The sequence below is a fragment of the Peromyscus leucopus genome, chromosome 1 (genome assembly GCF_004664715.2).
Source record: "Peromyscus leucopus breed LL Stock chromosome 1, UCI_PerLeu_2.1, whole genome shotgun sequence".
Taxonomy (NCBI): domain Eukaryota; kingdom Metazoa; phylum Chordata; class Mammalia; order Rodentia; family Cricetidae; genus Peromyscus; species Peromyscus leucopus.
In genome coordinates this window covers 161,086,650-161,103,351 of record NC_051063.1, presented here as the reverse complement: position 1 = coordinate 161,103,351, position 16,702 = coordinate 161,086,650, and the positions used below count along the sequence as shown (strand labels likewise).

At 51.6% G+C, this 16,702-nt stretch overlaps 1 protein-coding gene across 1 annotated transcript in view; it reads right to left on the bottom strand.

Moving 5' to 3' along the window:
- Nucleotides 1-16,702, bottom strand: part of Chst8 (carbohydrate sulfotransferase 8) — a 128,282-nt gene that overhangs the window by 53,455 nt on the left and 58,125 nt on the right. The window contains exon 2 of the mRNA XM_028877781.2: nucleotides 13,080-13,295. Coding sequence (XP_028733614.1) covers nucleotides 13,080-13,209 — 130 coding nt within the window. The 5' untranslated portion in view covers nucleotides 13,210-13,295. The remainder of the gene's footprint in view (nucleotides 1-13,079; nucleotides 13,296-16,702) is intronic.

Genomic DNA, 16,702 nt, shown 5'->3' with positions numbered 1-16,702 from the left:
GGCAGAGGCTCTACCACTGAGCCACACCCCAGCCCCTCACTGGGGGATTTTAGGCAGGGGCTCTACCACTGAGCCACATCCCAGCCCCTCACTGGGGGATTCTAGGCAGGTGCTCTCCACTGAGCCTCACCCCAGCCCCTCACTGGGGATTCTAGGCAAGGGGCTCTACCATTGAGCCTCACCCCTCCCCCTTACTGGGGGATTCTAGGCAGGGACTCCACCACTGAGCCACACCCCCAGCCCCTCACTGGGGGATTCTAGGCAGGGGCTCCACCACTGAGCCATGGGATGGGGAAAGAAGCTATCAGGTGTGGGCAACGGAAGGTGGGGTTGTTAACATAAAGTACTTGACATATATATATGCAAGAGAATGTCATAATGTAACCTAGGGCCTTATACAACGAATACATACTAATAATAATAAAAAAAAAAATCCCTGAAATAGGTTAGCCTGAGCTACCCAGTGAGTTCAAGGCCAACCTGGTTTTCATGGTGGGTTTGAGATCAGCCTGGGCTGCATTGCAAGGTCTTGTCTGAGTAAATGAGTGAAACTAGAGCATCCCTCCCTGCAGTAAAGGTCCACTCCAGCCAGCGGTCGGCTTCTGTTCTCTCAGATTGCCCACCCATTGCTGGGGGGAGGGGATGATACCCACACCAGCGCTACAAGCCCTGCACCATGTGCGCTGTACATGCCCCAAGCTCAGGATGATTTGAGCCAGGCCAACCCTTTAATCACCCCTGCCACTTCTGGCTAGGATCTTTGAAAGAACTAATTCGAGCAGTGACCACTCGACCTGAAATTTTATGAATGTAATTTCATTACTTAGTCTGTCCTGGCTGTGAGCGGTTTACAGTCACCGCTTTTGCCAACTCCCTTCTGCAATGAGAATTCTTCGTGTGCTCCCGTGGCTGAGATCTACAGACGACTCACTCTGTGTTCCGAGCCGCCGGCCTCTGTCTGGGCTATAACAGTGTGGCTTTCTGCCTGTTTGCGGCAGGAGAAAATCTCAGGGCACACACAGAGCATCCAGCCCCAAGTTCAGGTGTGAACTGTTTCCTCCGGGAGTTACAGGCTGAGGGAAGCGCACATCCTTTGGTGTGCATTGTGTCAGGGTATCGACACACTCGGACCTGGACTGGATTGAAGACGAGAAGTTGCAGGGATCGGACAGAGTCTGTAAAGCCCAGGGACAAAGCAGATTCCAAACAACAGGACTCCAGGGTTAGCACTCCAATGCCATGTGTCTTAGAGGACTGTCCCAGCCCCCAGTGAAATGGGTTAAGAACTCAGATTTTCATGGCTCTGGTAACTAGAATTCTTACTCAAACACAGGCTGTGTGACTTTGGTCCAGGGATTCTGTCTCTTTAAGATGGAGAAGGGGACCAGGAAGCCCCATGCAAGAATTTCTATAAAGAATATAAAGGACAGTGTCTGGTCTACAGAAAGCACTCAGTACTCACTCCGTCATCATCACACATGCCCAGATGCCCAGATGCACATGCCCAGATACCACCTCACCTCCCTAACGGCCCTCAGAACTCTTTGGTTCCACTCACAGCCTTGGTGATGCTACCGAAGGGGAAGTATCCTGGGAGAATCCTATTGGGCCAGGCTTGGCTCCTTCCGGGAGGTCCCTGTTAGGTAGAACTGCCCCAGGGAAGGGGAGGGATCTCTGAGCTCAGCTCACTGTGGCAAACACGCAGGCAGGAGCCCTTTATCTCTAACCCACTCCATCCCCTGGGCACCGGCAGCTCTGTTCCCAGCCAGGTCTTAGAGAGCCACTGTGCTTTGCAGAGGGGGTGGGGGTGCCATTGCTGGGTCTTGGAGTTCAGGGCCTTGTACATGCTAGGTAGGAAATTTCTATCAACCATACCAGTCTCCTTCACTGATGTACTCTAGCCAAGTATTCTATTGAGGAGTCACGCCTCAGCCCGTCACGAGTAGACCCTTTGCAGTGGCTGGACCACTGAGTCACACCACCAAGCTCCTTAGGGGCTCATTGTAGCCCTGAGCCATCCTTTCAGGCCTTATTAGTGGGTCCTAGATGGGGGCTCTGCCATTGAGCCCCACCTCTGCTCCCTCACTGGCAGACTCTAGGGGGCTGCTCCAACTAACCAATATCCCTAGCCCTAGAGAACCCACTTTTTCCAGGTGCCTGCCCTGTCTCTCTTGTTCTCTCAGGGGCACAGGGAAAAACAGCTGTCAAGTCCAGCTGGATGAGAGGGGTCAGCTCAGCACACAGGCTCTCAGGGGCTCAGTAGCCAGCAGTCAACAGGAGATGCCAAGTGCAAGGATCCACATGTCTCTGCCGAACACCTCCTGAGTCAGAGCTATGGTTGCGACCTTGGGAATCCAGGTAAATGTGTTACAGTCTTAGCTGTAAATACCCTGAAAAATACAGTAAGGTCCAGGTGTGGTGGCACATACCTGTAATCCCAGCACTTGGGCAGCTGAGGCACTTTGTCTCGAAGAAGAGGAGGTGGAGGGAGAGGCAGAGGAGGGGGAGGAAGGAAGAAGAAGAAAGGAAGAACAGAAAGGTGTACAGATCACTCATCCAGGGAGAGACCACTGGTCAGGACCCAGATTCACCAGCCATGGGGACAACCAAGCAGAGCTCAGTGGACAGCCTGGACAAGGCCAGACCACTCTACCAGGGAGCTTCAGGCCTTTGAGAATGACCGAGAAATTCCTCAACCAGGCCTGAGAGTGGGAGGAAAGGCAGCCCCAACTTCCCTCTCAGACCCAGACTATGAGGATAGGCACAGACCTGGGGGTCCTGGGCCCCCTCTGTCAGAAGCCTGTGGTTGGTCAGAGATTCCTAGACTGCCGCTGCTTGAGGATACAGAAGGGGTGCAAACACGCTCTACTATTTGCCCATATAAATAAAAATTTTAAATGAGAGAATCTTCCACAGCGATTTGAGTTAAAATAGCAGAGCCCCAAATCCTGGGAAGCAAGCTTCCTAATGAAAACATCAGCAGGTGTGTAGCGGTGAGCTCTGGGCTTAAATGAGATCTTCCTAGAGGCCTAGAGGCAGTCTGCAAATAGTATCAGGGAGAAACAGATCTGCACTGACCCTAAGGCACAAGAATGGGGTCCGCAGGAATGTGAGGGGCTGGTGTAACCTCACACTGGCAGCTGGTCCCATGGTGCATTGCCTTACCCCACACCCAGGCCCTTCCCACGTTGGCTGTGCCTCAGTCTCCAGCCTGCTAGTACTTCTGTTGTCAAAACTACAGCAGTGACATTTCCCTTGATTTCCAATAACCAAGACTGGCCCAGGGGCCATGGAAAGGCCCGGCAGATGGCTGCAACAACCTTATCTATGGGGCGATTCCCTACTGCTTACATTAAGAATTGGGGCTTAAGGACATGAGGGAGGCTGGAGTTGTCGCAAGCCCACTGGGCCATCTCCGCTAGAAATGGGTGCCCTGTTCTGTTTACGGTGTGTCCAAAGGCCTCGCCTTTTGGGGCCTCAGAATTGAGGACAGGTAAAATGAGGGACAGGGCAGCAAGACAGATAAGGGAGGCCCCTTTGCCTCTCTTGGAGCCTCACGGTACTCTGAGATTGGAGTCTCGGTTTCCAGGTGGTGTTCATGAAGGTACCCGGTCAGAAAGTGACTGAGGACAGGGGGCAGGTGTGGGGTCCAGGGGGTGAGACAGGACATTCACCCCGCCTTCTGTCTTCAGGGGGCACCCTGCCAGGCCTTGGTGCAAACATGGCGTCCTACCAGATGCCATTTGGGGGCATCTTACACACAATCCTAGCCTCCGCCTCCTGCCCCAAGTCTCTAGTTCATTCTGGCCCACGCAGAGTGGGAAAGAGGACACCCCACACCTAAGAACCCCCGCTGGACATGTGACGTGTGTCACATGAGAACAGTCTGATTCATCCCTGTGCAGGAGGGGACAATGAGCTGCTGTGACAGGGAGAATCCAAAACCAGGCCACCTGGGGACAGGGCAGGCATCGGAACTGTCAGCCCCGACGGATCCGTGCCCAGGCCCACACACAATGGGGACCAGAGTCCTAGCTGGACTGTAATTTCAGAAGGTATCTCTGCCAGGGGTCTCACTAACAAAAGCAGTGGAGGAGCCTTGGGGCCTGCAATCAGGGAGTTGAGGCGTTGCCAAAATCTGTAGGGTTCAGTCAAGAAAGGTCCTTGGGAAAAAAGAACAGGAGACTAACATGAAAAAAAAAAAAAAAAGACACAGAGACCCTGACATTAAGGCAACAGGCAGGGACGGAATGGGCCTTGCCTAGATATGAGTCAGAATCCAGCGCGGTCCACTCCCATACGTCACACAACTACTTTAAAGCGTCCATGTGAAGGTTAGCAAGTCATAGAGTAAAGACACACAGGGTAAAAGAACCCAAGACAGTGCCTGGCACCCCAAAACAAGACTGCCACATACTGAGGCTGAATTACATTGTCCAGTTTTATGAGTTGTCATCCTGTACCTATGCAGAGCTGTGTAGTGTTTCAAAGCCAATTCTGTCCCCTAATTCATTAGACCCACACAATGATCCCGGCTTCTATTTTTAGCCTTTTACTGTAGCGTAAGTCACACTTCTATCAGTCACAATTGTCCCACTTTTCTGTTCTGTTTTCTCTTCTAATTTCTCCACCCCTAGGAACCTTTAGCATAACAATGCTGGGACCATTTTCTATTAATATCAATTTTCAGATTACAGTAATGTGATGTCTGTTTCCTAATTTAATTAGGTGATTCCTGTTATTAGTTCCTACACGCTCATTATTTTTCATTTAGCATATTTCAGTGCACTGAGGAAAGTGAGCCTCTGGCTGAAAACCTCAGGGTGTCTTCTGCAAGATGACTCCAATATTCCCTCCATCTTCAGGAGGGTGGGGACCCAGGAAATGGGGACCCCATGGAGGAAGGTCCAGGCTCAAGGGGAAAAGTATGGACATAACAACTAGCTGTAGACACAGAGTGGGTCCCCCAAAGTCAGGGCCTCCCAGAAAGTATGAGAATGGAGGTCCTCCAGGATTCCCACAAGTACACAGGAGAATTCAAGGATGGGACGAAATGGCTAATTATTTTTAAAGATTTATTTCTATTTCTTTTAATTTATGTGTGTGCACATGTGGATGCAGGTCAGAAGGAGGCCAGAAGAGGGCGTCGGATCTCCGGGAGCTGGAGTTCCAGGTGTTGTGAGCCACCAGACTTGGGGCTGGGAACTGAACTGAGGTCCTTTTACAAGGGCAGAAGCACTCTTAACCACAGAGCCTGCTCTGCAGCCCAGACTAGTTAAAAGAGATTTTTTTCACCTTGGTATTGAGGATTGAACCTAGAGCTTCACGCCTTTGTGCATGCCAGACAAGTGCTCTACCACTAAGCTATAGCCCAGCTACCTTTGATTTTTGAGTCAAATTATTCAAGATGGCCTTGAACTCACTCTGTAGTCCAGGCCTTGCAATTTACCTGCTTCGGCCTTTCTAGCAGTTAGGATTATAAACCTATGCTAGCAGGCCCAGCTACGATGGCTAAGTTTATGTGTGCCATGTGCACCCAGGCACTCCCAGAGACCAGAGGCAGTTGTGAACTACTATGTGGGTGCTGGAAACTGAGCCCAGATCCTCTGTAAGAGCACTAAATGCTGCTAACCATCTCTAGCCCCTGATGGTTGATTTTGATTGACAGGTTGATTGGACTAAGAAGCACACTTCGGCTGTGTTTGGGGGATGTTTCTAGAACTGACCAAGGAGGGAACACCCATCCTGCGCATGGGAAGCACACGTCATGGGCAGGAGACTCCTGTACAATAGGAGTGAGTACCAGCTCGTCCAGATGCTCTCTCCCTCCCAGTCTCTCAGAGGTCGGCTCCTCTGCCCACACCCTTCCACCATGATGTGTTAAATCTTTGAAAACTTATTCACATACATCTTTCCTCCTCTCTTTTACTCAGGCATTTTGCCGCAGTAAGAAAAAACTAACTAACACAGGCTCCAACGCCAGCATCACTGAAACCCCCAAAACTGCCAGGCTTGAAGGCTTGAAGACTGTCTCTTTCTAGCTCTGGGTGACTGACTGGCACAGAGGGCTCAGTGTCCACACCTCCTTCATTCTGGCCTCTGCCCAGCTGTGGGGTTGCCCTTCACACCACAGTCTAAATTAGCATTGAACACAATGTGAACAGAGCCTGACTGACTTCTGCAAAGGACCATCTGGTGTTTCTAGTCTCACCCAAGTGCATGCCTCCAACTGGGTCTTCCTTCCATCCTCCTGCCGGAGAGTGAGGACGGAGCTGGCCCAGGAAGAACCTATCCATGGATTCCTCGAGTCTAAGGGTCAGGAAGGGCAGGGCTTCACGATCCTAGAAGGAACAGTCGGCCTGGTAAGCCCACCCACAGCCCTGACTGAGAACCCGGCTGCGTTATATGACCCATAGGGGGATGTCCCAGGAGAACTGAAAACCAAGTGTGTGGATTGCCCCAGGGTGAAAATGTGTCTCTGAGGTCCCAGAAAGGTGGGGCAAGGGAGGGTGAAGTGTCCCTGCTGAGCTGTGGGCGCTGCTCAGCTCGCTTGTCGACGGCACAGGTCTATTGTTTAGAAACACTGGGATCTGAGAGTCCCAGCCCGGCTGATTCTGCAATGATATATTGCCAGCTACTTAACAGGATGGATCACTGCAATTACATGTCACTTCTGATATTCACAGTCACAACAAGGCTGTGTCAGCCTCACAAGGTTTAGAGGAAATATATACGATGTTCCGCAATGCCGTTAGAAGACGGCTTTGGGAAACAGACTCTGGAGGATTCCAGTAAAATCCACCTGTTTGGGGAAAGCAGCCAGCTCCATGGCAACAGGAGGGGCTGGCTCCCCAGTCCTGGGAGGACTGTGGATTTCAACACCAGCCTCTGGGAGGGTGGGTTGAGTCCTGGGGCACAGGTGGGTGGTCACTGTACATTGATGGGCTGGCTGAGAGTTTCCGGGGTGCTGCCACTGTGGCTCACTCCCGGCTCTGTGGATTTGGAGCTCCCAGGGGACACAAGTAGACAAGGGTAGTCTCTGTAGAAACTGGAGGGCCATTGTAGAGTGGCCCTCAACACTGTACAAAGAGGGCCCCAGAGCAAGGGCCACACGTTTTAACTGAGTCAGTCAGTCCACTGGGACTTCCGCTCTATAGATTTGGGGCTGAGAAACCAGGGGAAAGATGGTTGGTGACATGTACTCTGGAGAAGGACTCCCAGCTCCATGGAGTGCCCTGGCTACCCACACTGAGGGGGCCAGGAAAAGCCACTCTGCAAAAGCCAAACCATGAAGAACTTGGACTGGCAAGATGGTTCAGTGGTTCCTGCTTGCTAAGTCTAACAACCTGAGTTCAATCCCCAGGACCCACATGGTGGAAAGAGAGCATTGACTTCTGAAAGTTGTCCTCAGACCTCTGCATGCACCCCACGTCATAGGCTGCTGCAAATAAATGAACAAATAAATAAATGTAATATTTAAAATTAATATGTAAAGTACATACAACAGAGTCTGCTTGAAAAGGGCACTTTTTCTTTCTCTCTCTCTTCCCTTTGTTTTTGAGGAAAGGTCTTGTTCTGTACCCCAGGCTGGTCTCGAACTCACGCTATGGCCTGGGTTAGCCCAGAACTCTCGAAGCTCCTGCCTCGGCCTCCCTTCATGGGTGGCTGGTGACAACTCACCTGGCCTCATTAAGATGAACTCCCTCCCACTTAAGCAATGAAGGAATGACAAAATGAGGTGAGGCTTCTGTGTGGCCCCTGACTAAGGGGCAGCTGGAGGCGTGACCACTGACAGCTCATGGACGTCTCTAGAGAGCCGGGGGACATGAGCCGCCGACAGATCTCGGCGCTGTGCATGAATTCTCATCTTTTTTGAGAAAGAGCAAAGCCGAACCTACACATGCTCGCTGTGCAAGAACTTTCTGACTGTATGCAGGATGTGAGGACTAAAGGACAGATGACTGCAGTCAGTTAAAATGGGAACATTCCCCATGACCTATGACCCAACAGCCTAGGAAAAAAAAAAAGGGAAAAGAGAGAAACTTAGATGTGGAGAGATTTAAAGGATTCATAACTGCAATGTGTGGCTGTAGCTGAATATTGGAAAAGCCACTGGAGATACATGTGTTTATATTTATAAGGCAATTAAGTTTCAACACGGACTAGACATTCGAGTCTTTTTAATTTTTTTTTTAATGTAGGGACTTGTTATGTAGCCCAGGCTCACCCCAAACTTAAGATTCTCCAGTCTCAGCTACTCATGGATTGCCTGCTTAGCTGGTGGATGATTTTAAGGAAATATAAGATGGTTGGAAGAAATGTTAAAAGCATCAATTCTTATCATTTGAACTGAAAAACACTGAAATATTTATGTGTGAGTTGGTTCAATATCTGGTGTGGATTCAAAAACCAGACCTGGGGAGAGAAGCCTGGAGGGAGGGACGGGGCCAGCCTGGCTGGGTCAGGGCGCTGGAGGGGAGGGGCAGGCTCCCGGGGTCCGTTCATCTGCCATTCTAATCTCTGTTCCCTCTAATGCAAAGTTCACAGAGAAAGGCAGCTACCGACATTGTCTGCCCACGTGAATGCAGACGCTGCCTTCTGAAGTCCCCAGCGCCATGTGTTGAGCCTGTTAGCCCAGGTCTGGCCTTTCGTTAGGAGAAAGGGTGGGTCTCGTGTCAAGAAGTGAGCTTCCGGGATGACCGTGTGGCTCAGTGATAGAGTACTTGCTTAGCATGCTTGAGGCCCTGGGGTCAAACCCTAGCACTGAAAAATAAATAAACATTGTGACTCTCCCTAGCTGGGGAATTCTAGCAAGCGCTGGAGAAGCTATGGCAAGGTGGCCTGTGAATCTGAGGCCAGCCCGAACGAGCTGGCAAAACATCATCACAAAAACAAAGGAAGCCAAACAAAGCAACCAAACCACACACAAGTGTGCGGTGCACTGGGGGCAGAAGCTCTGGCCTTAGGACCGGTAATTTTGCAGACTGGAAAATAATCATAATTAGATAGGTAGAATTCTCCAGTAAACAAGAAAATCTAATCTTAGAATACAGGTTAGCTTGCGGGTGCCTCTCTGTTATAGTCTGAATCTACAATGTCACCCACGAGCTCGTCTTAAATGCTTATGGTTCATTTTAAAGGTCATGGGGGCTTTAGAAGGTGTGGCCAGCTGGAGGAAATATGTCCCTGGGCTGGGGTTTTGGCAGTCACACCCCTCCAGTTTCAGTCCGTGCTCTTTCCTGTCTGGCACACGAGGGGTCGTTGCCTCAAGCTCTGGCCTCAGTGTTTCTCCCCACCTCACCCATGAGGGACTGAAAACAGAGGCTGAAATAGCTGTCTCTGTCATGGATTTAGTTCTGTTTCAAAAGGGCTAATGTAAAACAGAACACTCTAAAAACGAAAACATGGCCCACCTTTACAAAAGCTGGTGCTTCTGTAAGATTGTGTTTAGTGCCCTAGCCGGGCTGAAGTGGGCTAGCTGACCCCAGAAGAGATTTGGATGCGTCACGGTTAACTACATCTGTCAACTTGCCACAGACCTAGAGTCACCTTGCAAGCGGGAACCTTAACTGTAGAAGTGCTTCCAACAGATTAGCCTGTGGCCACTGTCTGTGGGGCATTTTCTTAAATGCTAACTGATGTAGGAGGGCCCAGCCCACCGTGGGCGGTGCCATCCCTAGGCTGGTGGGCCATACAAGAAAGCCAGCCAAAGTGAGTAAGGAAGGGAGCGTGCCAGCAAACAGCATTCCTCCGTGGCTCCTGCCTTGAATCCCTTCTGAACTTCCCTCGGAGATGGATTGTGACCTGGGGGTTATACGATGAAACAAACCCTTGCCACCCCAACATTGCTTCCCCTCCCCGCTTGCCGTTCCTCACAGCAACAGAGAGCAACTTAAAACAACGAGCTTTCAACATCTGGGAACTGCACCAGTGAGATCCAATCAGTGTTGGACCCCAAGAACCAGGAACATATGAGAACTCCGCTCCCTTTCTCAAGCTGGCTTCTTGATGCCTGTATCCACAGAACTCACACCGTAAGTCTCGGCAAAGTTTATCCCACAGTGCGGAATTTCCCGTGTGCTAGTCCCTCTGGCGTCCCTGCCGACAGGGTGGCCTCCTAGTGATAGCTCCTTTGGATAGAAACTCCCAGGGAGAAGTCTTGGTCAGGCGCCCTCGAGGCCACCTACCACACAACTGGGCACATACACTTTGTAAGCACTGGTTTCCAGCAGATAAATGTAATCAAGGTTTATATGCTCGGAGACGCCAACAGGATGGGGTTGTTTCACTTGAAGGATCAGAAGAAAATTGTAACTAATGTTGTGGAAAATTACTTTGATATTGCTTTCTGGGTACCGAATCACAATTAGGCTGCTGTGAGAAGTACAGGGAAGGAATAAATGAATAGTAACAAATCAACACAAACAGCTTGTGTCAGGAGGGCTTCGCTCGGGGAGAGTAACGTAAGCATTACTTAAAGTTTTATGACTGTGTTTGGTGTGATTTACGGAGACCGTCAGGGTCGCCCATCACGTAGCACATTATGAGGGCACGTCCACCTGCACCTGCCGATATAGGATGTCACGGGGAAGACCCACCGATGCTCCTCACCTGGCTCTGCCCACCACAGCGGATGCTCACCTGAGGGTCATGTGATTCTTCACAGCCTGCCAGTATGAGGCTCAATCAGCTCGCCACTGTGCCATGCCACTCTGTCCCAGAACTCCCAACCACACTGATTCCCACCCACCTGTAATTCACACATCTGTGCACTGGAGCAGATGTTTCAGAGCAAAGCAAGCTGGAAGGAGAGACAGGAATCCAGGGCTTGTGAAATTAAGGGTTCTGCTCTGCCAGCTGGCTGTTGGCATGTCAGGGCACACCCTAGGACCGTCAAAGCAGAATTTCACCTGGCAACAGATCATCTGTCCCAGGCACGGACCACAGAGGGGCCCATACCCTGTCCCCTACATACACTTACGCCTTTTCTCCCTGGACCCTCCCACACAGTGCAGACATCAGACACCCGGATCCTCTGCCTGTGCGCACCACAGCCACACACTAAGGCATCCACCAGAGGAATATAGCACCCTTCATCCAAGCAGTTTTCAAGCTCCCCGGTTTCTTTTTGCACAGACTCCAAATAGTCACAGGGACCAATTTCCTGCACTGTGATGACACTGTCCTGTGGGACCCAGCTGTGCTGACTCAATGTCACTCGCTATTCTAGGGCTCTTGAGAGGCTACGAAGTCCCCAGAGGAGCCAGCTCAGTCACGCACACTTGCTTCCTCAGAAGCTGGGGAACAGGCAGACCCATTTTTTGACAGCCACCAGCTGTAGGGGTTGACCCGGGAATGCGTCAGCACGGTGGCTTGCCCGCTGTTTCCAGGGCCCACAACTGAACCTGCTTCTCGCTCCCTGTCTGTGATGAAAGGCATAATTGATCAGCCTCCCCCATGCTGGCTCTGGCAGCCGCTGCCAGGCCCAGGTAAGCTCTGGCCTCTCTGTGCGAACGCCTCTCCCTTCCCTCCTGAGGCCTGTGGTCTTCAATCTGCGCGCAAGGCCACTGTATGGTGGTTCAAGGCTCCAGTGTGCAGAAGCAGAACAGTGAAGTGGTACAAAGAAAGGGGGCCTGAGCTGGGGCGCGTGGAGGGCAGTGCTGGGGAAGAGCTCCTGGCCGGAGAGCAGGCGTCCATCCTGCCTGGGCAAGGCTGCAGGCAGGAGTATCACCGGGAGCCATCTGCCTAAACCTCTGACCTCCACAGCTCTTTCATCCTGTCCCTGTAAACAGAGTGTTCACGGACATGTCCCTGGAGAGAAAGCGCACCTCTGGGGGTCTGCACAGTGGACTTCTGCCAGTGAGGTGGCCTGGAAGCCCAGGTTTTCTTTTCTTTCAAAGCAGAGTAACCTCTGGCCTCAGCCCCAGGCCTGTGACCGCCAGCTCCGTCAGATCCAGCACCAGGAGCCTGGAGCCCTCCCCTTTCCACATCCCACCATCCTGAGTGTTCGGTTCCACACTTTGCTCCCACTGTCTGCACCCCAGCATCCCCAGCAGGCATGGACCATTCTAATAGGTCACAAGGCACAGAGAGCTCGAGAGTGTGGTAAGGATTGGTCTCAGACTCACAAAGCCAGTATGTCCGTGAGTTTCTGTCCCAAGCCACAGGAACCAGATTCAAAGGGTCCCCAGGGCTAGATAGGGAAACTGAGTCACACTCCGTATTTGTGAGTTCAAGATGATGCAGGCTGGGAAGATGCGTGGTTCAGCAGTATAGCTGCTTGCCCCCAAGCCTGAGTTCAACCCGCAGAAAGCACATGATGGAAAGGGAGAATCAACTCTTAAAGATTGTCCTCAGACCTCCACACGTGTGCCCATCACCCAAGAAATAAATAAGCAAACAAGCAAACAGACAAATAAATGTAACAAAATTATTTTTTGAGATGGAAATCTCACTACACAGCCCTAGTTATCCTGGAACTCACTCTGTAGACCAGGCTGGCCTCAAACTCACAGAGATCTGCCTGACTCTGCCTCTGGGATCAAAGGTATGCTCCAACACAACTACTATAACAAAAGTTTTCAAAAGTAGATGGAAGACTGGTGGTATGGGCCATAAGCCCAGCTACTCAGAAGGATAAGGTAGGTTCACAAGTTCAAGACCAGACCTTGTTTCAAAATAAAAATAATATAAATGATCAGGTGGGAAGGCGCTGGGTTCAATTCCCAGGGACATTTTTGAAAAACAGAAAGATATTTATTCCCCGGGTGTCCCAAACAATGTGGAAGATGCCCCAAGAGTTGGCATTACTTTCTGCCAATCTGAGATTCACTGAAAACAGCAAACTGGCTGACCAGATGGGCAGCCTCTCCACTCCCCGACAAGGGGTTGCCCAGCCACTAAGGAAGTCATAACCTTGAAACTGGTGGTCGGCCTTCAGACAGACACCCCACACTGACACCAACCCACTAGGAGAAAGCCAGGGTTCCTTCTCTGTTTACCAGGGCTATTGTACCCCAGGGCCACCATGAAGGTCCGTATGTGGCCTGGCCAGGGGAGCCAGCAACCTTGGGGCTCACCTGGAACCTGCTGGGGGGTGAGCTCTACAGGGTCCTGTAGGCTGATGAAGAGGAGGAGGCCCGCAGCTCCAAACAGCAGGATGGATGAGAACATGCAGGCTAGCCGCATTGTTCCAAGTCGTGGGGTCATCCGGGGCACGCTCCGGGGTCACCTCTTGGGGGTAAAAGGCACGTTCTTCCTTCATTATCCGCACCAGACATCCATCAGGCCGGGGTCTACAGACGGAAGGAAGAAGCAGGTTTCAGCTGTTGATATCCAGACAGGTCAAGGCCCCTAGTGACGCTAGGGGATCCTCTGGATTCCCCCAACCAACCCTGGACCTCTCTCTCATCTCCTTCCCTCTCTCCCTCCCTTTGGACAGGGACCCATTATGCAGTCCAGAGTGGTCCCAAACTCATGATTCCCCCACCTCAGCCTCCCGAGTGTCGGGATTACAGATGTGCATGCCATGCCTGTCCACTGACACCCTTTGAAGCCCCCAGAAGCCGAATAGAGTCCTGTTGCTGTTTGCACCTCTACCCACCCTACAAGGGTCTCCTGCCTGCACCTGCCATAAAGCCACAGAGACACAGTCTCTGGGTGCTGCCTGGGGACATCAACAGGTGGTAACTAGTTACAACCCCAGGCCCTGCCCAGCTCTGTGAGCCCCCCAGTAAGCACCATGCTCCCAGCCCTCCATCCCTGCTTGCTTTTCCAGCCTCTGCACACTCAAAGCATGCATACATGATTTGTTCACCCTGGTTCTACCAGAAGAACAGAAGAAATGCCCTCCACTCTGAGTATAAGTAAATGGCCCTGAATTGGACCAGATTGTGGATCAAGACAGGCACACACCCAGATGGCTCAGTGGTTAAGAACATAGGCTGCTTTTCCAGAGGACCTGGGTTCAGTTTCCAGTATCCACATGGCAGCTCACAACCATCTGTTCTAGGGGTTATGACACCCTCTTCTGGCATCCATGGGCACTGCACGCACATGATGCACAGACATACACAAAAGCTAAACATTCATACCCATAAAATAATACAACATTTTTATTTTTGATTTTTCAAGACAGGGTTTCTCTGTGTAGCCCTGACTGTCCTGAGACTTGCTCTGTACACCAAGCTGGCCTCAAACTCAGAGATCCACCTGCCTCTGCCTCACAAGTGCTGGGATTAAAGGTGTGCGCCACCATAACCCAGTAATACACTTCACTATGGTTTGAGTCTGAAATGTCTCCACAAGATTCCTGTCTTTGAACACCTGCTCTCCAATTGTTGGTGCTACTTTGGGAGGTTGTGGGGCCTAAGCCAGGCCTGCATGGGCCAGGTGAAGGTAAGAAACAGAGGAAGTCCCCAAGACATCTGTTGCAGGTCTAGACAGGTGGATCTCTGACATGCACAATATTCTACCCACACCCACACCATTGCAGGGACTCATAGACACCAGGCAATTGGACAAATGGCCTCAGGGAGTTTATCACTTTTCCCATTGCTGTGATAAAATACTTCATAGAAGCAAACTCAAGAGAGAAGAACTTGGGCTGGAGAGACAGCTCAGAAGTTAAGAGCACTGGCTGCTCTTTCAGAGGACCTGGGTTTGATTCCCAGAACCCACATGGCAGCTCACAACCATCTGTAACTCCAGTTCCACGGGATCTAGCGCCCTCTTCTGGCCTCCATAGGTACTGCGCACACGGTGCACAGGCACACACAGGCAAAATGTTCACACACATAAAAGGTAATTAAAAGGACAGGGGGCATAGGGAGAAGTTTTATTTTGGCTCTTCATTTCATAGCATTGTAGGGAAGGTGTGGTGGATCTTCCCTACAGGTCCACTAGTGTATGGCAGGATGCTGGCCTCACATGCTGGCCAGGCCAGGAGGCCGTGGAACAGAGCGGTAAGCAGCGCTGGGTTATATTAAAGGCCTGTCCGTAAGCCAAAGAATACCCCTTACTTCCACCTAAGGAGTCTGCAAAGATCTTGCCTACCCGAGCACAGGGCAGTGTCAAAGGAAATTGATACCACCAAGGCCACAGGACCCAGCATCCACCACGGTTTCTCTGTGTCCAGCCTATAGACCCTTGAGCAGAAAGGGAGGCTTGTAAAGTCCTTCTCTGCCCTTTTCTGTGCCCAGGAACATTTTCCCAAGGATTAGGTTGATTCTCAGAAAAGCTTAGGAACCGAAGAGTATAAATTCCAGGCTTGGGTTTCTCCACTCTGCAGTCTCTGTAATTATTTTTTCACTCAGTTAACTTTAATTAACCTGCCGCAGGCCTCTACGCGCCCGGCGCTGGGCTCCCTGGACTGTGCAGAGCAGGTGGTTCTCACGACCTCCCAGCTTTTATGTTTGGGAAGCAGCAGTGAGTGTGGCTCAGTTTATCAGTGGAGGCTGCTCTGGGGTTTCTGAGCAGGCCACGACCTCTGTGCAACAGCCTTGCCCTGAAAAAAGACTGCTGCTGCCTGTCACCAATGAGGTGTGGAGAAGGGAATCCCACCCTGCTCACAGTGTGCCCAGACTGGGAATCACAGCTTCCCCCAGCCTGGGATAGCCCGGGCTCCCTGTAGTAGAACTGTCCTGCGTGGCTAACCATTGTTTTACAAAGCCACAGGTGCACCATTTAGATTTCATGACCTCCTAAGCGATGAAGCCACTTTCCATGTAGATGCCTCGAGCACGGCCTGGTGTTCTTGCTCTCAGGACAGCGTGCAGAGTCAGGCCCATCACCGTCAGTCTCCGGATGCCGGCAGAGCGTGAGTGACCCGGAGGGGTGCGGCGATTCTCTCTCACACTTAGATGCTGCCTATAACCCTGGCCTCATCTTTGCATCCCCAGGCACTAACCCCCCCTCCCTCCCCACATGAGCAGCTGTCACAGCCCCTTGGAAACCCAAACAGTCCTAGAAAGGAGTCGGATGGGTGGAAATGACATCCCATGGCGGCACAGCAGAGAACAGACTCTTCCCCGGGGAAGTAGGCAGTTTGACGCCCTTCTGGGCAAGCTGACACACCCGTCCCACCTGTAGACTGGAGCAGGTTCCCGGAGGATGCACACCTGCTAAGTATCTACACACACACACACACACACACACACACACACACACACACACACACACACACACACACACACCATCAATGGCTCACTGTCTATGCTGGCATGCTTCCTACAGCCCTGCTAACCTCCTGAGACAGACACCTGAGGCCAGTCTGACCCAAGGTTGGTGGTCTCTGACATGAAGATAATTCTTACAGAGGACGACCACCCCCGCTCCCCCAGGTTCATGTCTTAGGGCTTGGTGCCCTGTTGGCGGGACTTTGTAGACACGCTAGAAGGGGGACCTAACTGAAGGAGGTGTGGAACTGGGGTGGGCCCTTAGGAACTCCCTGTCCTTGTCAGGTATTCTGTGTCATGACAACCACCTGACTGATACAGAGGAATAGAGGAAGAAGAAAGCACAGCCACGCCCAGAGATGCCTGGGAAGATGGGGTCACCCCCAGGGCTATTTGATAGACAAAGAAAGGGGCTCAGAACCCCCGTACCGCAGCCTTGCTTGTCTCCAGCCTGGCCCTGTAGATGTGAGTACCCATCTGTCACATGGCCACCATTAGAGCCACTGCACACTTCTGTCAACAACTAA